This window comes from Thermobia domestica, chromosome 9 (genome assembly GCF_964235325.1).
Source record: "Thermobia domestica chromosome 9, izTheDome1.hap1.1, whole genome shotgun sequence".
In the NCBI taxonomy this organism is placed as follows: domain Eukaryota; kingdom Metazoa; phylum Arthropoda; class Insecta; order Zygentoma; family Lepismatidae; genus Thermobia; species Thermobia domestica.
In genome coordinates, this window is record NC_137462.1 from 179588733 (window position 1) to 179615078 (window position 26346).

General features: G+C 36.8%; 1 protein-coding gene across 4 annotated transcripts in view; it reads left to right on the forward strand.

Annotated features, from left to right (window-relative positions):
• Positions 1–430: 430 nt before the first annotated feature.
• d4 (double PHD fingers d4) overlaps positions 431–26346 on the forward strand; it is a 131870-nt gene continuing 105954 nt past the window's right edge. For all 4 annotated transcript variants that reach the window (XR_014126811.1, XM_081725544.1, XM_081725545.1 and 1 more), the window contains exon 1: positions 431–725. Coding sequence is in view for 3 of the 4 variants with exons in the window: in XM_081725544.1 (XP_081581670.1) it covers positions 673–725 (53 nt within the window). In the remaining variant the exon portion in view is untranslated. The remainder of the gene's footprint in view (positions 726–26346) is intronic.

Here is a 26346-nt window from a genome sequence, read left to right on the forward strand (position 1 = left end):
TATCGTGCGGTATCAAGCTGTTTGAAGATTATTAAAGAAGTTTTATTCCTTAGTAAACTCTATCCGCATAAAATGAAAGTTGAAATGTTATTTGTATTGTTGTAAATAGACCAGGGGCGTCATTTCAGACTTCACTTGAAAGGGAAAGAGCACCATCGTCATAAGAATTTCGCGTTTTGTACTAGTGTATTAGTAGACAATCGATTAAAGTATATTTATTCCTCAAACCCCTGGGGGGGGCAATTGCCCTCTCCTGCCGCCCTAAATGACGCACCTAAAATAGACATGCAGTTAGCATTTGCGCTTGCGGTATTTTTTTAAAAAATGAACTTATAGTAAAATTTCGTACAAGGCTATAGCTGATTTTCATCGATTTTCGGAACGTGGGAATTTTTTCAGAAATGAGGGAAAATTTGGGCAGGCATGTGGAAACGTGCAAGTTGGCATCAGTGAGTGCATTGGAGATGTTATAGTTCTGGTGCGGTTTCCAATTGTAATTTATTTAGTGATATTCTACCTTAGTCAATTTGTAGAAACTGGTGAAAATGTAATGAAGTTGTGTTTCTTCGAACGCCATATCTGAAAACATATAAATATGGAACATATAGGGTAATTTTTCCATCATTTTCCAGTTAACAGACTTTTTTCACCGGCATTATAAAGGAACTGAAAATGACGTCAGGAGTTGTTGTTGGGAACGTCAACGTTCTGAATAAAATACAGAGGTAAATAACATAATTATATCACGGATTTTGCAGTGATATAAGCTGAATAAAAACAACTTAAACGATTATAATAATAAATTGTAATGAATGCACATTCTTGATCCTTTAAGTATTGTATCTAAGCTATACGAGATCTCTAAGTGTGATATGAACAAATTTTTGTGTGCAAATTAACAATCCAAAACCGTACAAAAATCAATGTCATATTTACTTGTTTTTAGAAATTGTCTCACGGGAAAAATTGTATTCCTGGGTGCAGAATCTAAGTGTACAGTATAAGATTCCTGGGGAGTATAAGATTTTACATAAATACAGCAATAGCGTTAAAAAAAAAAAGATAAAGGTTTTATCCCTTTGGCTTAAGTTTAGAGTTGCCCCTCCAGTCTAAAGGTGCCCTTGGACTTTGCAACATACAAAAAGCAGTGCTCAAAGTATTAAACTTTTTTACATTTCACTTGACTTCATTACTCCGTGGGCTTCACAAAAATTTAAAAGGTTTTCTTCATTATTCTTGCGCATCCGTTACACCTGTTCGCCATATTTTACAAGCACCATGCTGCTGAAACCTTCCGCATCCGGCAAATAGTACTAACTTCCACATATCTTTTCTCGTATTAAACATAACTATCCTGCCGAACTTACATTCCTAAACATCAAATAAAAACTTCAAATTATCATTTCTTACCTCATTTCTCTTGTAAATTTTCCTGATTTTTATAAAAAGCGGAGGGGTAACTAAACTTAACCCATCCCTTTTTATGGGGGCACAGTTCTGTAAAATTTATGGAAGAAATATGAATTCTGATTTTAAAAGAAGAACTTACAAAAAATTAGACCATATGTTGGTCTTACCTATGACATTTATAAAACGCGAGAGTATGTAATTATAACGGAAAAAATCTAATGGTTTACTTTTGGAGCACCGCTAGAAAGAATTGTTGAAAAATTATAATTCATTTACTAATTTATTTCTTGTCCCCTAAAAGGTTTCCCTGGGTGACATGAAAATATCTCACTTGGCATAGATAAAATTCAAGGGGGCTACCAGAAGTATTTGTTGAAAATTTACAATCTTTTTACAATTTGCATATAAATCCGGGTGTGTGGCATAAAAGCTAGTGCGAAATATACAAACCAACCTGTGCTAGGTGGTCAAAACTATGAATGCTATCTATCCGAGTCAGGGCAGGTCGAAGCTGAGGCCCGCGCGGGATGTGTCTACTGATCTTGGTCTGCTGATGTTTCCTGCCGTCTTCCACTTCAGGCTTTGGACCTAAACCATTCTCTGTATCCGCATGATGATTCAGCAACTTCCTCGCAGTTCTAGGATCGCAACCAAAATCTTGAGTAATATGAGAACACTTCCTACCAATAGCAGTATGATCGATTATGTAGCCTTTGTCCCTTTCTTTTCCTGATTCTCAAACGGGACGCCTAAATGTCCCATTTTAGGGCAAAACTTACGATGTCCCGTAAGTTCTGTCTTTTTTGGTACCAAACTCATTGGGATTTTTAGACTCGCAACCCGTATCCATTGGTCTAATGGCTAGTGCGTGTGCATTTTATGCAGTGGACCCTGGTTCGATTCTCAGGGGAGAGCACAATTTAATTTTACCATCATCTATCTGCTTTACTCTAAAGGGCATTTCGGGGATCACAGACACTGGTTTCTCCGGTACCCATCATTTGACGGTTTAAGAATTTTAACAAATTATTGCTATCTTTGTTTTCTTAGCTGTGATTTGGCGTTTCATGGCGTAGTATGTTTGTATGTAATTTGAGTTTCTTAATTTTTTTTTTAAAGGTTACTGTCATTTGACTTCTCATTTTAACTTTATATATATATATATATATATATATATATATATATATATATATATATATATGGTTGTAATTATTCACTACACGAGACCATTATTACATCAATTTATATTAATAATAATAATAAGTAGTAGTCCGCAATGGTTGAACATTTAATTTCCTTTGCCCGGTATGGGTAAGGTTATTAATATTGAGACTCAAACAATTCCAAGTTTCAGAAGTTTACAGTCAAAGAAGTTTACGTGAGCTAGTAGAACTATCGAGTGTACTAAACGAGGTATTTATGAAAACTCGTTTATAACTGCCCTCAGGCTTCTGCTAATGAGCCATTTCTGCGTAATATAAAGAAATGTACAGAGATAGACACCAAGGGGGTATTTCAAAATGACTTGGTCAGTTTCCTTCTAGGAACTCGACGCATTTCTGTTTTGCACATTTGTGCTGAATTAGGACTTCGTGGTGTAATACTCAGTGGGGGTCCTCCTTTCGCTAGACAAACGTTGTCGAGAAATAGATTCAAATAAATTATGAAAATCCTGAGATTCAATGACAAAGTAACCAGAGCACAGAGGAAGCAAGGCCACAACTTTTGCTTAGTATCTAATATCTAGAATAAGTTTATTGGAAACTGTGTTACTTGCTACGTAACCTAGTGAAAATCTGACCGTTGATGAGCAGCTGTTTCCCTCCAGATGTAGATGTTCATTCATTCAGTTCATGTGAAACAAATCAGATAAATGTCACATTAAGTTTTGTGCACTAGCCGATGCAGAAGTTAAATATGAAGTGAATGCAAATCTGTACTTAGGTATGAACGATACAATTCCCACACGAAGGAAGGTAGAACATGTACCTATGGAGAGAATGGAAATGTTACAAAGGACGTAGCGTTAGGACGGATAACCTTTTTAACTTAACGACTTGCTGAAATGCCCGTTCTTACCATGAAAAGAAGAGGTTTATTACAAATATATTAAATACATATACAGGGTGTTAATGATCTATACCGATCAACTGTAAGAGGTGATTCCTAGCATGAAAGTACAGGATTTGCCCAAGCCGGGTTGGACCCTCCTGAAAAAACTCACCTTGAAACCCACGTGGATTTTTCAGCTTTTGTTAGCATATTATTGGTACATCTAAGGTGATCACATTGAAAGTGGTTTTATCAGATTTGGAACTTTTCTTGGGTGAATTAGATGCTTTTACGTTAAGGTATAAAACAACATTCAACATTAGACCTGTATAAAGTTCTGAATGCACTGAATGAATAAAGAAACTTAGCTTGAGATAATTATAGAACAAATTAATGTATGGATTATGCTGATAGCCGGGAAGGTTCTAGATTACTGGTCCCCCATGGGTAGCTGGGTAGGTTTCTTTCTGTACTAAAGTTTATACATTTAACTCATACAGTATTGCCGAATGAGCGTTAGCGAGTGAAAGCGGGTTAGAGACCCGCAGGGCACGTTTTCTGTCTTTATTACTGCTCAATGGGAAGGGGGACCAGTAATCTAGAACCTTGCTCTTATAGCCTGTTTGAAGTAAAATATGCAATTTTATATTTTTGAAAATACTTTTCGTGAATGGTGTGCTCGACGCCGCCGAGGGACGTTATCTCTCACACGTTTGACGGGTTTAAGGCCACAGGTGCCGGAACTACCAGTAAAGATGTATATACATTAGTAAAACTAGTAGTATTATTTCTTAGCTGTGATAGTAACACAAGTATTCTTCAGCAAAATTTGGTTTTCCAACAACAACAACTGTTTAGTTCAGTCATTTGTTGCTACTATTCAAATAAGCATTCTGTAGAATGAACACCAGCAATAGCGTAAAAATTTAAAAAACTTAATGATCGGAGTTCTGAAGATTGCGTAACACTTACTATTTCAAATGCTGAAGTCCAATTTCCGTGCTAGTAGAAATTTTGATGTACAGTAAAGAAAGGTGCATTTTTGGCAGAAACCCGTCATGAAAGAAATGCTCGGAAAATTCCCGCAATTGAACACAGAAAGCATCAGAGGTGAATACTTCAACAATAAAACTATTTATTTTACGCTGGAAGATCTTTAATTTCATTTAAGACATTTTAAAACATTTACTTTATAAAATATGAATTATATCTTTGTTAATTGTTTTAAACTAATTATCGGGAAAGAACCATCTTGCAACAAGTGCTCGGGAAATCCCCGTAATTAAACGCACCAAGTATCGGAAGTGAAATTCGACAATAAAACCATTTATTTTATAAAACATGAATTTTATCTTTATTTAAATTAATATATTTGGTATTCATATTTGTTGAAAATCACTGAGGGTCTTGGGATGACTCTATCTATAAAGGTAACCAAGAAAGCTCTGTCGTTTTTTCACTCGCCACCTTCGAACATCGACATGTCACCTAAGACGTACCTAGAAGATCAAAAATAGTCCCCATCAGCATCGACGACCTTCTACCAACGTTCTCGAAGGCCAGGATTCCATCGCAGCAGAACTTGGTGGGCCGTGAAGCGAAGAAGGTATCAAGTGCATTTATCACCTCTACGAGGGATTTGAACTGGCGTCCTCTTAGGTGATTGTCCAAGGAATGGAACAGTTGATAATCGGACGGTGCAATGTTCAGGAAGTATGGTGGATGTGTTTTCCATCCAAGCCGTAGAATGGTGTCCCGGGTCATCCTAGCAACGTGGGGCTTAGTTTTGTGTTTTTCTTGAACACGGCTCAACTGCTGACAGTACACAGTTCCATTAATGCTCTGACCAGCTGGTAGCAGTTCCCGATGAACAATGCCTAGAGGCGTCCACCAGACACTCAGGAGAACCTTCTTCTGGTGCAGTGCTGGTTTCGGCTGCTTTGGAACCGGTTCATGGAATGTTAACCATTGAAGACAGCACCACACAGTGGTCGGAAACTTTGAAAAAGCGGTCAAAAGTAGTTTATTCCGAAACAGTGAAAGTTAACGGACGTCTGTCTACTGTTCTATACGTAATTGTCCTTTCTAAATCCGTTTCAACTACTGAGAAAGTGATTCGATGAACTCTACTGCAATACGCGCAGTTATATTACAGAGTAGTCCAAAAGTGAGGAAACCATCGCATAAATGTCAAATACTGCAAAATATAACCAAAGGAACAATGTAGGAAAGAAATAGAGGTGAGGAGAAATTGGGGAGGACACAGAAAAATGAAAACAGCCATCTTGAAATCCACAATCGCGAATCATATATATAGTTTGTAAATTGAAGACATAACATGTAGACATCTTATGTGAATTGGATATCGCTAGCGAGTACGAAGTTATGACAGGTGTTAATGTGCATCCAAGAAGCGGTTCAATGTGCTCTTTATCTAATTGCATGTGCAGCTAGTAAAAAGACGGTGTAAAATAAATGTGAGTTTGGCCTTAGAATACAAAATTAATGTACCCAACCAATGTATTATCTGTAAAACGGGAAAATAAACCAGCGCATGTTATGATCATGGTAATTGCGTTGCGTACTACTTACACAATGAATAAAAAAACAACAAAGTAGTTATATGACCAATATTAACGTAACCTAACAAGTAAAGATATGCAACTATAAATGCCAATAAAAGTAAAAATTATAAGTACATAAAGTGGTCATTCTTATCTTGATGTCATCATATCCTTTGTCATGATTAGTCCAAATACATTGAATCGTCATCTACTCCATGATCATCAATAGCTGCCCATGGTAGGGACAACATTTGCTTCGCTTCTTAAACCAATTCAAGTTGGGGGAAAAGCAGTCCATTGAAGAGCAGCCGCAAATGAGCTTTTCGTCGTTTGGTACGTTCAGAAAGGGACACAAACTCTTTTTCTGGCCGAGCATGTCTTGAACTTGTTTTATCATTCACAAAAGGAGGGATGTCTTCTTGTGGAGGTGACCATTCAAAATGGCAATCATTTAGTCAACTGATTGTTCTTCAAAGATCTCAATTTTACACGATGACATTTGGTCCATTTTTTACTGAACTGTGGCAGTACTGTTTATTTTAAACTCTAACCCAACGCTGCTTCCCACTTTTCGAACAATTTAAACTTTGGTATAAAACATAGTACCCCAAAACCTTTACTCTACGAACTTTGGATGCAATTAACACTTCTGCAAGTTCTCAGTTTTGCTCTCGCACTAATACAATCTTCGAAGAAACACTAATACTTACTGGAATGTAATTTGGTTTAGGATAACGTTGTTTTGGTAAGATTAAAAGATTCAGTCTAGTATTTTCCTATATGCGACTGCACTGACAAGTAATATACTGCAGCTCCACATGACTGATAGTTTATCACTGCACTATGTATGAGACTTTCACTACAACTTTGATTCAGGGACGAAGGGCCATCCAAATTATGTACAATACAATATGCTTTTCCTTTGTAAGACTGAGGTAGCGGATCTCGATTGCTATCACAACAACATTACTCATCACACTTTTGTAGTTAGATAGGGCTGAGTCCTTCAGCTGCACTTGGCTGCAGCTATTTCTAATGATCAACCTTTGTATTATTCATGGTCAACTCAATAAACCCTATTTTGCAGATAACAGGGTGTCTATCGGTCACGAAAAAGTCACGAAATCAGAAAATGGTCATGAATGTCAAGAAAAAGTCACGAAATTTAGCTTTTGGGTCACGATTTTTTTTTTTTTTTTTTTTTTTTTTTAATCTGTACAAATATAAGTAGAGACGAAAATTTTGTTCTATAAAACATCAAAGTTCACCACCAAAAATGTGTATGGTCGGCTTTTGATACCACTAAATCGCGAGCAAAGCACTCTTCTATCGCTTGCATGAAAATTCGGCTTAGTTCGCTCTCGAAAATGATACGAAATTTTATGGTTTGGTAAAGAAAAGTCACGAAATTTCATTTTGGAATTTTAGTCGACACCCTGGATAAGCAAGGATAAGCTTAGACTGCAGAGCTACTAATATCAGATAAAACGAAAAATACTTAATTTAACTGTGTTTTTCGTTCTAGCCCTAATTCGCAGATATACCAAATCTATCTCAATGAGTTATAACATTATACGTACCAACTAATGTCGATTTATTCTTCCATTTATACATACATTATAGATCAACATCCATCCATTTCGTGTATCCTGTCGATAATAATGTTTACCATGACAACATGTCAATAATAATGTTTTCTCTTTTAACTATACATATATATATGTTTGATTATTGCGCCTCTGATCATGTATTGATAAAATAGGTACAGATTGACAATACCATTATAATAAGAATATATCGTTGTACGGCGTATATGTAACTTTTCGGTAACACTAACAAATATATCATATAAATGATATGACAATGGATAACAAATAAAACTATTCATTATACACACACTATTTGAGTCCAATGTACTATCCAACAACTTTCATCGACCTCAGAAACGATATAAATGGTTAAAACATATATTGTTCGGTTCATTTTTTACTGATTTCAGCACTTTTATTTGTTCATGTTTTCATGCATTTTATGGACAGCGAAAATATCCCTATGTCCTGAAACTTCGGGTTTGGAAGCAGGAGAGATATTTATAATCAAATATCAATACTGATTTTACAGGCGGCAAAGTTGACAAAATCGATTTTTGACCGCTTTTTCCCAGTTTCCGACTACTGTGCGCCTTGGAGCTTCGTACAGGACCCACTTTTCATCACATGTCAACACCCTGTTCAGAAATGACTCCTTCCTCGGACGAGACGGCAAAGAAATACAGGTGTCTGCTCGCATTGCCTTCTAGCCCGGAGTTAAATCATGTAGGACCCATCGATCCAACTTGTAGTGCTTCCTAAGTTGATGGAGGTGCTGCCGAAAGATTTCTCCACTCACACTGAATTTTAGTCCCAATTTCTCACATATCTGGCCACTGTTCCCCTCAGTTGGTGCCTGAAGATCTTCATTTTGGACATGCGTTGGTCTTCCGGCACGTGGTACGTCTTCGAGTGTTCGTCACCGTCCTTAAACTTGTTAAACGACCGCTGCACTCTCCGTGTAGTCACGACACCTTCACCAAAGGCCTGGGGTATCTTCCGTCCCGCTGCGTCGGCGTTTGATCCCAGTGTGAACTCGTACAGCATACACGCAGTTATAATAAGTTATTGCAAGTTGTGATAGTGACAGTCTTGAAATATAAATCACATTATAACACTGTGGAGGTCCCGTGTTTACTCTGTCCTTACGAAAGTTCACGGTGCAACTGAACTACCACAACCATGTAGTATGTTGGATATACCCACACAAACAACTGACCTTCGCCTTATCTCCATTCGCATTCAACTCACAGTATGAGGGCCAATTGAACACAAACGTCCTCAAAAAGCGATAGAACTTTCTTGGTTACCTTTATATATTTGTTTGTTTGTCTGCCTGTACCATACACTACATGTTGCAACTTTTAATCTTTTCAGTGTAAATTTTCATTGGCGGCATACCAACGTAAAATTTCAAAATGGTGGCCATTCTTTTTTCAGTATAGCGGGTGTCCATGCTACAAAGCGCAATTTTCGGTCTTTTAAGTTTAAATTTTCAGACTAGAAACACTAGACACTAAATTAGCTGTATATATTTTGGCGGCGATCCAACTAAAATTTCAAAATAGCGGGTATCTACGCTACAAGGTACAATATTCGGACTTTTAAGTCGAATTTTTGAGAGTAGAAGCACGAGACATTCTAAATTTGCTGTAGATTTTCTCGGTGATCCAGTGTAAAATTTTAAAATGGTAATTTTTCCAAAACAGCAGTGAATAGAAACTTGTTGCAAGTTGTGACAATGACAGTCTTGAAATATAAATCACATTTTAACACTTTTACCCCAAAGACATTAAAATATTATGACACGAAAAAACTCGAAAATACCCGAAAAAGTTCATATGGACTTGTGAAGTAAAAAGCATAGTTTCAGAGCTAGGCCCGTTCGAAGTCGTGGTAAATCTAGATTTCAACACGCGCTGTTTCGAATTCAAGAAACCGTGGAGTGACGTTCTAGATCAGTGCAAAAGAAAAGTCATATGTACGCAATTCAAGCAGGGGATTAACTACAGAGTATAATTCTCAGATATGATCTCAATAGAATTTTCAGGTAAGATTTGACAATAGTGAATACGGAATGCTTCGGTGGGCAATCAGAATTTTTGGGAACCGCTAGCACCACAGTTCCTCGTGTTCGGACTAACACGTGCTGCTATGTATTTGTCATGGTGTATTTCTCATTTGTTCTGCATATAAGCGTGAAACAAAACATCGCAGTATGCGTTATTCCGAATATAAGAGACCGTGGCGCTAGCGGTTCCTAATACTTTCGACTTCCTTTCGAAACATTGCGTGTTCGCCGCTGTCTAAGGCTTATTTTTGGCTACTCAGGACATACCTTGAAGTCAGAGCATATCTGAAAATTCTATTGAGAGATGCCTGGGAATTATACTCTTTAGAGAATCCCTTGTACACCCATTGTTCATTTATAAAATACGCATTTTTGAATTGCGTATGTACGACTTGCTTTACACTAATACAAACCGCTTCTTCACGATTTCTCAAATTCGAAATAGAGCTGTTGAAATTTAGCTTTTCCACGGTTTTGGACATCCCAAATTCTGAAACTGTGCAGTTTCCCCCGCAGGTCCATTGACGTCAGGAATCACAGTTTGTCAATGTAATTCATTAACACCCTATTTATATATAGTGGCGGATCCAGAATATGCTCAAGGGAGAGGCTAAACCATAGTTTGCAGCTTTATCCAGTGTAAAACAGGATTGAAGTCAATTTTATCCAGTGTATACCTGAGGGTCAAGGGGGGCTATAGCCCCCCTATAATCATTAATGTCCGGATTTGTATATAATTACATATTTTTTCCTTCATATGTAGGTTCGTCAAATCTTTAAATGTTTGTGATTCACACCTGTAGGGTGCTTCAACTCAAGTTTCATATTACATATTTTGACCAATATTACATATTTCTATGGTTTCTGCATAGTTTTGACATAAAACTGTCTTAAAATTTTGCATTTACTGAAATTTTTATTTAATATATATATATATAAACTCTCCAACTGTGCAAGGCTTGCATATAGATTCAATTTTGTCATATCTATCTTTTCGTTTCTTTACCAAAAGTGAAATCTCTCTCTCTCTCTCTCTCTTTATTTGTCAAACCATGTTTCGCAGAATTTTCGCCGATAACAAAAGAAATATAAGAAGAAACAAGTTGAAATCCTCCCTCCGGGGTACATTAGAAGCACCCTTTATTCTCAAATCTGGAGGAAGACAGATTACGTGCCTGACAGGGGACTGGTCAGGAAATTCCTAAAATGAAGTCTATTTGATTATTATGGGAGGTCGGACGGGAAAAAAAATGAATGCAAATCCTGCAATTCAAGTTAAAACTGTATGCTAGTGTGCTTCCAGGAATTTACTGCAAGAGTTCGTTCCACGAAGCTGGCGAAATGGCAATATCATAGCAGCTAAGCTTTCAAAGAACTTCGCTTGTTCAATTGAATGACAGGAGGACAGTACTCTAGTATTTCAGTTGCAAAACGCACGTGTTCTGTATTGAACGTCGAAGTTAGAAATGACTCCGGTTGCCTCAACTTTATCCGCGAAATTGCGGACGTGGGTAACTATCGGTGATGTGTTTACTGCGGACGGTAAAGTGATGTTGTGCCAAGTGTGTGATAAAAAAAAAATTGGATGTTCAATGAAATCTCAGAACAACATGTACGAAGTGCACTCCATTTGCGAACTGAAAAAAAAAAAAAAAAAAAGACACAAATGCATGAAGATACTTCAGTAAGTTTTTCAAAGACTTGTGCCAAGCAATGATAGCAGCAAACATTCCTTGGAACAAAGTTCAAGTGCCAAAATACCGTGCTTTTCTGGAGAAGTGCTGCGGGCGTCGAATTCCTGATGAACCCACTCTTCGAAAATGTTATCTCCAAGTTTGTTATAGGGAAGCTATAGATACCATTAGGGCAGAAATAGGTAGTTCATATATTTGGATTTCTGTGGACGAAACAACAGACGTTTTGGGACGTTATGTAGCAAATTTAGTGATTGGAAAGTTAAGTGAAGATGCTCCATCTAAATCCTATCTTATTGCGAATAAATTGCTGGAACGCACGAATCATTCCACGATTGCTCGCTTTGTAAACGATGGTCTTAAAGTGTTGTGGCCGGGAGGAGTTCAGGAAGAAAAAGTCCTTGTTCTCTATACAGACAGTGTAGCGTACATGTTAAAAGCGGCTAGAGCACTTAGTTTTTCACCCTCACTTAATTCATTTCACCTGTATGGCCCATGCTCTTCAGCGTGTTGCTGAAGAGGTGAGAGACAACTTTTGCGAAGTAAATTAGCTAGTTTCTTCCACGAAAAGAATGTTTGTTAAGGCGCCACAACGTGTTCAAGTTTACAGAGATCAACTGCCAGACGTGCCACTTCCTCCGGAGCCTGTGCTAACGCGATGGGGCACTTGGATACAGGCAGTACATTTCTACAATAAACATTTTCAAAAAATTAAGCCTGTGTTTCATTTATTTCCATCGGAGTCTGCTGTGTCAGTTGGCATTGCTCAGAAACTGTTTAATGACTCAAAAGTAGCGTGTGATATCGCATACATAGACAGCAATTTGGGTTTGCTACCTACAAGCATTAAAACGCTAGAGGCTGTTGGGTGGCCTCTTCGGGAATCCATGGAAATCATAGAGGATGCAAAGAGACTGCTGCAAGGTGTGTGTGGAGATTTAGAGAAAAAGTTCGAAAGAAACTAAATGCAGAGCTGGAAAGAAACCCGGGTTACGAGAGGCCTATTGGCAGTGTGTGAGATTCTCAGTGGTGAAACGAGACCCCCCCCCCCCATGAAGATATTTCCCCCAACTACATCCCTCTGTTGAAATACGCTCCTGTTACCTCATGTGATGTGGAGAGATCATTCTCTGCATACAAGAATATTTTATCCGATCGCCGACAAAATTCTACTTCTGATCATTTGGAAATGTACCTTGTAACCCATTGTGCAACAACACACAGTTGAACTGCAGGCACATCTTTTGTAAGTGCTTTATTTCGGGAGCAGGAAAATTCGGTGTAGGAAATTTCGGTGTAGGAAATTTCGGTGTAGGAAAATTCGGTGTAAGAAAACTCGGTGTAGGAAAATTCGGTGTACGGAAAACTCGGTGTGGGGAATGTTCGGTGTAAAGAAAGATTCGTTGTAGTAGACAGTAGTATTTATTAAAAACTTAACTTTGAGCATAAATGAGCGTATTAGTTTTAAGTTCAAACTTTGTGTAGAACGTACTTTTACTGTCTGCTATACCAAATTTTGAAAAATTGTGATCGTGAAATAATTTGAATTCTAGATTTCGACGGATTTTAGCATTTCATGGCCCTTACATGACGAGAAATTTGTTTATTGATGTCCGTTTGTGTGATTTAGCGAAGCGATCATCGATACCAATCGACATTTCATTTAAAACTTAAGTTTTTATGCTGTTTTGGAGGATGTCTCCTAGAATTTTATATTTCAAAAAAAAAAAAAAAAAAAAAAAAAAAAAAAAAAAAAAAAAAAAAAGGTTACTAGACGGGTAAAGTTGAAAATTGTTGATTTTTCAAAAATGTTCTGACGATTTTATGTATATTTTATAAATAAATATTTAAATTTAAATTCTTCAAAAACGACATAGTTTATTTATGTTACTCAAAGGTGTAAAAATAAATGCCTCAACTAAAGTATCTACGCCTGATTGGAGGAGAAGTCAATAAGGAGTCAATAGGGTTGCAGTACTTGTTTACCTTAACTTAAGGCAAACAAACTAAAGTGTCTGATTGGAGGAGAATTAAACTATTTGTACAAATATTATATGATAAAACCATCCTGCTTTATATTGCCCTTTCCACTAAGACTTTTTTGATCAATATATTTTTGCATCTTACATATGTATATGCAGAGTGATACTCCCGGATTCATTGGGCTCTAGAATTTCCAACTAAAGTCCGGTTTTCATGCGGTTTGTTGCAAATTATCAAGGGAGAATGGGAGGTTTATGGGACTATGTTTACTGGTTTAAATTCATCCGGGGTAATATCGAGCAGGCCGCAAGAAAAACAGCAAATATTCGCCATTGTACACTTGTGTCCAAAATTGTTGTCGCATGTCTTTAGAAATTACATAAATAGAAATAACTCTCTTTCTTGTGATAGAAAATGTCACATTTCTTCTTTGAAATAAGCATAAAAACAAAACACATATTTCCAAAAAATATTTCAATAAAAAACTAAGAAATAAGCAAGTTATAATTAAAAAAAGAAATCTCCGAAACTTTCATCGAAAAATTCTAAGTTCCATTTTCGTAAACGTGGCAAACGCGCAGCGAAATTTACAAAGAGGGAGGGAATTTTATGCTTTGTTAGAAATACAACGTAAATCTGTCATAAGGTTAGTTACTATACATGTGGCACAGCTCTAACAATCATTGCTATTAAGCATTTTACATTTAAACAAACGACTAAATAGAAATAAGCTACAAAATGTGCGAAGCGATCAGGCATTTTGTGTTAGTGGTTTCGGTACATACGTCTACCAAGGTGCCGTCCGTACCGTGCCTTTGTAGAGTAGTCGGTTAAAGCTTCTTCTTTACATACTTTATTTTTCCACGATCATCACTTCGAATCCCATACCCTATAGTAACTTTTTTTTTTTTTTTTTTTTTTAGAAAAGCTTGATTCTGTGAATTCCTTAAGGAACAATGTTTTGTTCTAATAATGCTCCTTAGTATTATTCTCTTCATTCTAGTTTATTTGAATATTTCCAAATAATTTAGAATTATGTCCTTAAAACATTAAAACTGTCAAGAATTTTATAAAAAGTGGAAGCTTCATTTATAATCATTTTCATAACCGAAATGAGAAACTTACAAATAGTGGAATTTTAATTAACATATGACTAAACTTTCATAAAACAGTAACTAAATAAAACATAGTTTCTGCAAGTAATATTCAGGTAATAGACAGAAATAATGAACGTAAAATAATAGATGTTGATTAAAAATTAGTAGGGATAGTTCTAAAGCCAAGTAAAAAGTTCTCTCTGCTTCATGAAAATAATAAACATTTTATAAAAATAATGGTATTTTTGCTATATCGGAAATGTGTTTAGTAAATTAATAAATAAAATACAATTATATAATTCAATCACTCTTACTCGATAGCTTGAAGAGAAACTGTCGGCCGCGACCCTTCGGTTTTCTTCGTATCACACGAAGGGACACGAAGTTGATCCGAACCAAGGGAAAGAGTGTAATGGCACTCAGGGCGGGATAGGTATTGCCTGTCACATAAGAAAATGCATGTTCTCCGTAGGATAGTATCTGTTGCTTCTTGACGCGATGGAAAATACGGGAAAATCGGTTCAGTTAATGTAATTGACCATTAAAACTTTTAAAAGCTGTGGATGCTGGTAAATTAACAAAATATATTACGTTTGCAGATGCAATTTACACAACAAATAACACGAATAGTGTGAGAAGCAGGGAAAGCAGAGAAACTGTTATATGGTAAGACAACAGAAACAAAAATCACAAACTGGATATTTAAAGTGTATAGCAAAAAAAAAAAAAAAAAAAAAGCAACTGAGTATGTGGCGTAGTAGATAACGTTCTAATCTACCAATCAGTTGATCCATGTTCGAGTCTTCGTCAAGTGCATGGGCGTCTTTGGCGGGGGGTTGAGAAGGGCGCGTCCACCTTAATATTTTGAAGTACAAAATATTCAATATTTTATTCTAATTTATTTACTAACGACAGAATAACATATAAATAATTATTACACTATTTGGAATATAATATTCTGGCTATGAAAGGATTATAACAGACTTGATATACCTCAGGGGTCCGTGAAGGTAATCAGAAAGCTAACAAATGGAATCGAAGATAATAAACAGGTTGGGCTTGGTAGTACCATTTAAATCACTTTCTTTGATGTCCCCCCCAAATTTTACATGCCAGAGACGCCAGTGGTCAAGTGTGTTTTGTTTTTTCTCGCCGAAGAAACAGCCATTACTTGTAATATTTACATTTTTTCTTTTCGTCAAAGAAACAGCCATTACTTGTAGTACTAGAGTTTTATACAGGGTGTTAATGAAGTATACCGACAAACTCTAAGAGGTGATTCCTTACATCAAAATAAGAGAAAAAGTTCATATGGACCTGTGGGAAAAAGTGCATAGTTTCATGGCTAGGGCTGTCCAAAATCGCGAAAAAGCAAAACTTCAATATGTCCTCTTTCGAATTCCAGAAATTGTGGGTGGTGGTCCTTATCAGGTAAAAGAAGTCACACATACGCAATCCAGAAATGCATATTTCATTAATTTTCAGTGGGTGTACAAAGTATTCCATACAGGTCAAAATTCCCAGACATACAATCAACCGAATTTTGAGATTTGACTGACTTTATGATTTGTCCAACGTAGGCAAAGATAAGCCCTGATAGCAGTGAACACAGAAACCTTTAGCGCGATGTCGAAAGTGTTAAGGATCGTCAGCAACGCGGTTTCTCGTATCGGGAAAACGCATGTTGTAATGTTTTCTTTCACGCTTATAAGTGAAGATAACGTGAAATATACAGTGAGGAAATCCATCGAATCACACATTATTGCAAACACAAAAAACATGGAGCTGCCGGTTCTTAACACTTCCGACTTCCCTCCGAAGCAATAGATGTCCATTATTGTTAAGGCTTATATTCTGCCTACTTTGGACCCTCCTTGACATCAGCGTATATCTGAAAACTCGATTGAGAGCATATCTGAGAATTGCACCCATGTCAGTTTTTTTTATCATTTTGCTTTGACGGTAGATTTTAGGGAAGGGGGAGAGCAGGAGGGGAAATATATGGAAATGAATAAAACTTAGTAACTCTTGAACTACTCGAGAGATCTCGATCAAACTTTCAACATAGATTAGGTTCGGGCCTGGGATGTTATTGCCATTTCACGTTTACGATGCAACGTAAGGGATGGGCAGGGGTAGATATATGTTAAAAAATGAAAATAAAAGTGACTGTCTTTGTGACTTCATCACGCTTAAACACCCTACCGATTTTAATCAATTTTTCAACATAGACGAGGTTCAGACCTGGGGTAGTTTTATCATATCAATTTGACGGTAGAACAAAGAGTTAGGGGGATGGGAGGGGAGAGATGTATGAAAATGAATAAAACAACTCTTGAACCACCCAACTGATCTCTATCAAATTTTCAAGATATATGACGTTCGGTCCTTCGATAATTTTTATAATCTAATTTTGACGGTGCAAGGTGGGGAGGGGGAGATATGTAAAAAAATAAAAATAAAACTGACTGTCTTTGTGACTTTATTACTCTTGAACCACCCAACCAATATCGATCAAATTTTCAACATAGATGCGATTTGCGCCTGGGATGGTATTTACCGGTATCTATTTAGTTTGACGATAAAAATTAGGGGAGGGGAAGGAAGGAGTTAAAAAGTAAGTGAAACTTAACTCTTGAACCAAACGATCAATCTAGGTCGAATTTTTAAACATAGATGAACTTAGGGTCAGAGATTTTTTTTATCACTTCACTTTGACAGTAGAACTTAAGGGAGGGGAGGGGATACCTAAAGTAAATAGAACTTAATAACACTTGAACCACAGGACCGATCTCGATCAAGTTTCCAACCTAAATGAAGTTCTAACCTGAGATGGTTTTTGTCATATCACTTTGACGGTGTAACTTTAGGGAGGAGGAGGGGAGACATTTAAAATGATCGAAAATGACCGATATTAGTCATCTATAGCTTTTGAGCTATCTGAGATTAACAGTGACACTACCGATGCTGTTTAAATCCAAATTCAGCCCCACAGTTTGAGAGAGGAGGAGGGGGAGATATATAAATACGATATAAAATGACCGATATTAGTGGCGAATCTATAGATTTCCAGGTTGGTGAGATGAACGGTGTTACTTCCGATCCAGTGTCCCGTAACATGGGGAGAGAAGGGGGATATATAAAAACCATCGAAAATGACCAATATAAAAGAGCGCTTTAGTAATAGTAAAAAGTGACTGACTAGCGGAACTATGTTTTCTTGATTTACCCCAGCGAAGCAGATAATTGATGCTAGTGTATTCTAAAACTCAAAAATAGAATTTACAATTCGTTTAAAAATATAGGCTGGAGCAGTCTTTAAAGGTCAGGTACAGCGGGGGACACTTCTAAATGGTACAGACATATGGAGATTTACGGCTAAGGTGTACCATTTAGAAGTGTCCCCCGCTGTACCAACTAGTGAAATAACCATTTATCGAACGAAAAGAATATGTTTATGGAAATATTATTTGCGAAATATTCAAACCTGTTCCCCAATAGAATAGCATATCAAGCGAAGTGAAATGAAAAAGATCCAAGTGAATCCAACTGCTATCTTCTAGATTTAATTTAAACAGCTAAAATGCTTACTCACTTTGGCCAGTTTATGAACACAAAATGGGAAATTAAAATATTGTAGCAGTTGCCTTACTTTCTTTCCTAGAGTTGGAATTTCCAAAAACGATGGATCAAGTGGTCACAGATTTGTAAGGAGGAGTTTAAATGCCGAGTTTCATCTCCTTATGATGAGACATTCATCAGAAAGTCTTTTTTGGAGTATATTTTTAATATTTCCTTTCCTCGCTTAGAACATGTATTGTATGAAAGTAACATGAGAAAAGCCCGGCCAGAGTTAACTAACATGAAAAAACCAGAGTTTGGTAAATGAACTTCGGGGCCATCCTTCGCGAGGCAGTAGTGCACATTTAAAATGTTAATATAACAAACTGGAGGAGTGCAATAGTCAGAAATAGTGGAGGAAAGGCGTCCTAAAGATTCTAACTCAGCGCATGTATGACACGACGTATAAATTTCTCAAGTGACGGTGTGGCAGAGTTAGGATGATCCACGGCTCCCGTGCAAAGAGTCCTGGGTTCGATTCCTGCTCGAATGAATTTCTTTTGTTTTTTGCTTTAATCAATAAAGTAACCATTTTTAACTACAAGTAAAATATTAATTCATCATATGTTTATAATCCATAAAACAATAGAATTGTTCAAATCAGTTGTAAAATCTTTGAATATTCTATGTTAACTAGCAATAGAATGTAACCTATTCCGCGTAGTATATTGATGCGACGGGTTGTATTATGAAAAAACATGAAATTTTTGAGTTTTACGTCCCACGTTTATGCCGGCTAGGCTAAAGGAGACGGTGAAGATGAGAAATTAATGAAATGGTGGAATGAAGAAAGTGGTAGGAAACGGGAGAACCCCGACGAAACCCACGCACATGGTGTTTGTCCAGCACAAAGTTCACTCGGCGGGAGCAGGGTTTGAACCCGAAACCCCATGCACCAGAGGTGAACGCTCAACCATTGAGTCACCGCGGCCCGGAGTTATATTATGGTTAGCAGAGTCGTTGTGTAAAAAATGTTCTTGACGCTTCGTGTCGTATCTGTAAACAGTGTGCGAATTGACCGGACATTTGCAAGGGAGGATGGATTGTACTTCAGACGACAATAGCATGGCAAAGTATGACAGTTGTAGCCAGGGGCGTCATTTAGGGAGAGCAGGAGGGGCAATTACCCCTCAAGAGTTTGAGGAATAAATATCCTTTAATCGATTGTCTACTAATACACTAGAACTAAACGTGAAAGCCTTATGTCGGTGGTGCTCTTGCCCCCTCAATTGAAGTCTGAAATGACGCCGCTGATTACAGCATACATCCAGTATTACCAAAGGGAATTTCTCCCTCATTACCCTTGTAATTCGCACAATGTTCGCAAATATAGACACGAAGCGACAAGAACATTTTTTGCACAACGACTGTGCTAACCATAATATAATGCGTGATATCAATATACAACGCGGAATAGGGTACAATTAATTGCTAGTTAACACAGAACATTGAAATATTTTACAACTGATTTGAATATTTCTATTGTTTTATGCATTATAAGCATATGGTGAATTAATATTTTATGGCTACTTTATTGGTTAAAGCAAAAAACAAAAAGGTTGAATCGAGCGAGGATGCAACCCGGAACCATTTGCACGGGGTCGTAGATGCTCCTAACTCTGCCACGTCGTCACTTGATAACTTTACGCGTGGTATCATATGCGAGAGTCGGAATCTTTAAGACGCGTTTTCTCCACTATTTCTGGCTATTGTGCTCTCCCAGTTTGTAATATATACACTTAAATATGCACTCCTACCTCGCGAAGGATGAACCCGAAATTCATTTACCAAAGTCTGCTTTCCCCTTATTAGTCTTGTGAGATACTGTTTTTTAAGCATAAATTATTCCACCCTCTTTCTCTATGGACTTTAGACGAAAGTAACATAATAAAGCCTTAGTTTGAAAAGGTTGATAATTATGTTTAAAAACTAATTTGAAACGGTTGTAATGTTTTTTGTGATGATGCAATAGATAACAAAATAATATGAATAAAACAATTGAAGAAATCCCCTCTACTACTTCTTAAAGTTGGAATTTTTGAAAATGTTAGGATATATGTCTATTTATTTATAATAAGACATTTGTATCGAGTTTCACGGCCGTAACTTGAGAGGCTCTGAGGTATTTTATTATTGGCATAATTTTTTAATCCTTTATCACCTTTAATATACGCGCGTTAATTAAAGTAAAAAAAATACAGAACATTGTTAAAAATTACCTATCTTAACATTTTTGTTTTATTGGATCAAAAGATTCAATATATTTTAGGCAAAATTTTCTTGTACGCCTTATACCTGGAGAACTACATATAGTGTAGCCAAACTCATACTATCATTCAACTCAGTATCATTTGCTTATTTCGCAAAAAAAAAAAAAAAAAAAAAAAAAAGGAAAGTCGATTTAGGGGCCGCTCATAAATGTTGTGACCCCTGAAAAAAATCTAATATATTTCATTCAATCAAAATTTCTCTTCTACACCTTTATCTGGAGTTCTACATATAGTGTAGCCAAACCCAAACTATCACATAACTCAGTGTAATATGCTTATTCTGTCGAAAATACGAACACTTGATTTAGGGACCATTCAAAAATTTTGTGCCCTTGATTAAGAAACTAATTATTGGCCAAGATCGCAATCTTTTGATTCATTTTTTGGATCATTCCTAAAATTCTTCTTTTATTTTTTTCGTTTCGATTTCGATAGTCAAGATTGATTTCATTTACGCAATATACTAGTTGAAATGCCGGTTCTTGTCACGGGAAGATGACATGTATGGAACATATTTGAAAGGTATATTTGGGGACTCTTCCCCCTTTAGGACGCCCCTATGAATTAAAGTGAGATGATAAAAACTCAGGTAGACGCAAGTCACAAATTCATTTTAAACGATGTAACCTTTTTAAAATTTGGTTATTTTATGAACAGACTATGGGAAACTAGAATAATATGGAAATTGATATCCTCATACTTATAAACCGAAATGTAAAAAGCGCTGGGACTCATACCAGCTTAGATTTAATAAGGAACTTATATACTGAGTTTCATCTGTTAAACTTGAGTGATTTCCAAGATATATTTTTGGCGTACATTTTGAATATCTCTAATCTTTTAGCAAACATATTTTAATGAAAGTAACATGATAACAGCTAGGCATAGTTAGCACTGTCTTCCACTTCAATGTTTTATTCATTTATTTATTTATTTTACTTTAATAAGGACGAACACATATACTAAGGAGGGAAACATGATCCAAAGTATACATAAAAATAGAGTATCTTACGAGATCTTTAAGTTAAGAATATGAAAGTCACCGTATATATTCCTAATTTAAAATATATAGGCACTCGTTCTAGTATTTTGAACAATTCCGTTTTCACGTAAGGAAGGAGCAATTTCTACCATGACTTTTTTCGCATTCGAATAGAATACAGTCTCATCATGATAGGAAAATTTCTTAAGTGTTTAAATTGAAGTTGTAAACAGTTAACTCTACATTGCTTTTGTCATGTCCATTTCATTAAAATGCTCTGGGGGGATAGTCGGTTTAAAAATTATGCAAAATATATATATATATATAGTATATCACGAATATGGACTGATTTGGAATATGGAATCCGGTAAATAAACTCCTTATTAAAACTCGATGGACACAAGATCCAAAGTTTCCGAAAATTTCGCTTTTAGGATGAAGCGCAACTATTCATCTATGTTTTCTCAATAAACAGTATAAAATTGCATCGATATTTTCTGTTTCACCACGAAAAACGACTCAGCCATTTGAAATGAATTTGTGCACATAGCAAGCACTTGAGTCGAGCTTAGTTTTCATCAGTTCACTTCAATTCAAATACGCATTCTGAGAGGAGAAAGAAGGTCCAAACAACCTTCAAAATATTTTTCAAATAAAACTACTCTTCCCGTACAATGAACGGACATCTTTGCTATTAAAGAAATAAATGTAGAAATTTTACGTTTTTCTCTGAAGCAATCAGATGCAGGTTAAAACACAAGCACGAAATGCACCCTTGATATATAGATTACAGCCTACTATTTCCTAGCGATGGCCAAAATTTTTCGCGATCCGGAATCCAGAAAATTTATTTTCCGGAATCGGTAAGTTTACTTTCCAGATTTCGGAAAAATTTCGATATCGGAACAATTCCGGAATCTAGAAATATTCCGGACTTCGGAAAAAATACGAAATTTTTCCGACATCGGAATTTTACTGAAATCCGGATTTTTCCGAATTCCGAATTTTTTCCAAAATCGGAATTTTCCGAAATCTAGAATGTTTCCGATTTTACTTTTCGGATTCCGGGAGGTAAAAATTCTGGAATTGGCCATCGCTATTTCCTATTTCAGTTGTACTTATTTTACCGGTAAATTGTATACATACATTAAATAGGATTTATTGTTACGAAGAAAATTAAAAATGAATGAAATTCGGTCTATATGTGATTTAAAGTGGTTCTGGTATATATAATTTAAAGGAATGTTGCGTTCACTTGCGGCTAAGGTGTATTCTTGTGAAAGGAATGGGGGCACTTTGGATTCGATTCAGGCCAGTAGCCAGCCCAAAAATGTAAAGGGGGTCCGGCTGAAGTTAGGTGAGGCCCGATCCAACCATATTATAGTTCATCACCATATTATAGTTCATTTGCAAGCCTACCGTGAAACTTTTAGGGGGCAGCTAAAATTTAGGGGTGCCGGCCCCCCTAGACCCCCTGGATACGGGCCTGATTCGATTATCGGTGAATGTGCATTTGTTCAAATTAAACGCTAGTCTGTAAGTCTACGTCTTATATAACCTCGGTGCTGGAAGAAGTATTCTAGATGACATTGAATGAAACTGAGGTATATACATATATACTGTTACTAGTTCTGAAGCTAAGTGTGTTGGGTTATTGAAACGCCTGGAGAATACAAGTTACATTATGCACATTCAAAGGTAAAGCTGAAAGAAAACGCCTCTGGCTGTGTTTCGTGTGATACTGTAGGGCTATTAAGTAAGGACTCAATTCACACTACCAAATATCTGATATGACAACCAATCAAAATTCGATAAAAGGGAGTTCGTGTCTAGTAAATGCCACGTAATACATGGGATTTCTTTTAGATAGACATTCCCTTACATTTGAGTGGTAGACGTCATGGAGGAAGCAAGAATTCGTTTCATAACGCTTCTTGACGAAGGTTACAGCGCTAAGCAAGCCGCGGAGCATGTAGGCATTCACCCTAGAACTGGTCAGCGGTGGGCACATAGATATCGTGTTACCGGGGAAACAATTCGTCGTCGTGGTAATGGGAGACGCCGAGTTACCACAAATGAGCAAGACCGTCGTCTGGTTGAACAAGCCAAAGAAACTCCCCATTCAAATTCGCGTCAACTGCGACAAGCCACTGACTTTCCTGGATCACGTCAAACAGCTATTAGGCGACTCAGGGAGGCTAATCTATTCGCTCGGCGTGCAGCCATTAAGGAATTTCTTTCTGCGGAACACATCAGACGACGACGTCAATTTGCAGAGGAAAATATGCATCGGAACTGGACAAATGTCATTTTCAGCGATGAATGTATATTTTCTTCTGCAAATGATGGACCAGTCTGCGTCTTTCGTGAGAGAGGTTCCAGGTTCGATCCTCGATACATATGGCTCAAGCGTTCCAGCGGACGCATATCAGTGGCTGTCTGGGGCTGGATATCTGCAGATGGATTTGGGTATCTTCACAGGATTGATGGGCGTCTTACAGGTGCGCAGTATAAGTTCATCTTGGAGAATATTATGCTGCCATCTGTTCGCGAACGTTATCCTGAGGGAGCAATCCACTTTCAACACGACCGGTCACCTGTCCATATGTCACGAGTTGTCCAAGAGTGGCTGGCAGAGCAAAATGATGTAGAGGTAATCAATTGGCCTCCACGCGGAGCAGATCTTAACCCAATAGAAAATGTCTGGGCAGAGGTAAAGAGATGTTTGAGGGAGAAATGGGCTAATGAAGTTCCTAGAACTTCCAATGAGCTCTGGGATTCGATCGTTAATGCTTGGGAAGATCTTGCTACGAATGGCACGGGCTATGTCCGTCGAATGATAGAAAGAATGCCTCGTCGAATGTTAGCGGTTGTTGAAGCAGGTGGTCACTGGACATCATATTAAGAACGTGTTTAGTTTCAAACAGCCCTTTTAAGGGCTACATTTCATCCATAAAATGTTATGTGAATATGTGATTAAGCATGCAGAAAAAATTGTGATGCAATCATCGAAATATATTTTTAAAAAATAAAATGTGCTTTGAGTGGGATTCGATCTCGCAACCCTCACTACCTAAAGCCGAAACGCTACCTCTACTCTAGCCACTCACTAGCTGTTACGCCTACCAATTCCTTGCACAATTACTGCCAAGCCGCCAAAATTTCATACATAACATTCCTTCGTACTTAAAAATCATATACAAGAGAGATACCTAATTACTACCATTGTTTGGCATTATTAAGAAGACGTCTCTTGCATTGAAACGTAGGGCTTCATTATTCATAACCAAACTTGAAATGAAGTTGGGTTGAGTTGACTTTAAGTTTAACGTCCCGTTCAGCAGCGAGGCTATATTAGACGTGGACCTACTAACTCACGTGGAATCCGAACCACATGAGCTCCCACCGGGAATCGAATCCGAGTCTCTACGCCATTAAAATGAAGTGGACTCATATCTCTAAATTAGGATAAATTTCTTAAAGTACTTTTGAAATTCTTAACTAGATTTTTGCGTATTTCCAAAGCAAATTTGATAAACCTTACTGAATTTTGATTATTATCTTTTTTATACTTCTGAACCATACCTATTATTTGGTATCAAATATACAGAATGTTTCAAAACAACATCGATAACGTTTGGGAGGTGATTCCTGAACCAAAACAAGACAAAAAATATGGACCAACCTGGATTTACAAATGTTTCCTTTCGGAGTTATAGGCTGCCTTAAACATGAAAAAACAAAAATGAATTTTAAAGGTCCATAGGTCCAAAACTATGGGACCTACCGTAGTCGGGTCAAGACTTCACTTAGAAACTAATACGTGAGTTAACCAAAAATGCATGTTTCAGAATCTTAAGGTACTCACGCAACAATTTCTATAGAGGGAGTTTGGCTAAAGGCATATGATTTGAAGTACTCACCTCTCTAAAACTTGTTGCGGAAGTACCGCAGGATTGTGAAAGTTGGATATTTGTAGAGAGCACATATAGTTCCTAAGTGAAGCCTTGACCCGACCACGGTGAGTGCCATAGGTTTGGACCTATGGACCTTTGAAGTTCATTTTTCATATTTTTGGCATACTATAACTCCGAAAGGAAGGATTTGTGCACCCAGACTGGTCTATACTTTTTGTCCTATCTTTGTGTCATTAATCACATCCCAAATATTTTGTCGGTGTTGCTTTGAAACACCCTGTATAAAACCACTAACTAGAAGGATTGCACTTGCTAATATTCAGTCTTACCTGAATAACTGAATCTCTGAAATTAGGGAAATTATTTGATTATCAGTATACATACAATATGGTATTCACATTTATTTTAAACGTTCATTTAGAATAAATAATTTATATTTACTGTCTTCTTTGAACTGTATAATGTTTTGTAAGAGTATGTTTTGACTTCACTCTTGTATTCAGTGTGGGAATAAATTATGGTGATTGCGTTATGTGTTTTATTTATTTAAAAGATTTTAGATAAAGTTGATAAACCAAAAGATCCAGGTGCACTGAAACATTAACAAAAATGAACAGAATATTTATCAATTCAGCCATGGCTATATATTAAAAATATGTATCCCTGCCTCCGCGTAATGGGATGGAGAATCTCTAGCCAAGAAGGCATATATGTAATTGAAACACGGAGACTCCTGATTTTGAAGCGCCAGTGCTAACTGCACACCTACATTCATTAGTTACAATTCATGTGATAAAGTTTTTGAAACAATTGTTTTTGTAAAATATTTATTATTTTCTGCGAGAGTTAATTTAATTATGTTCCCTCTTCAAAATAGTGTTAAATAATAAATAATAATTTAAGAATAGAACAATGCTTAATCCCACATCCCTTAGCAGTTAATACACTCTAGAGCAGCCTAATCATTAGATAGCTAAGGGCTCTCTTCCTATAACTTTTACAGTATAAACTCTCAAGCTGATATAACATCTATAACAAGAGTTATACATCATATTAAATTAGAAATAAGTGTGATTATAATAATTGCTTGTTACGT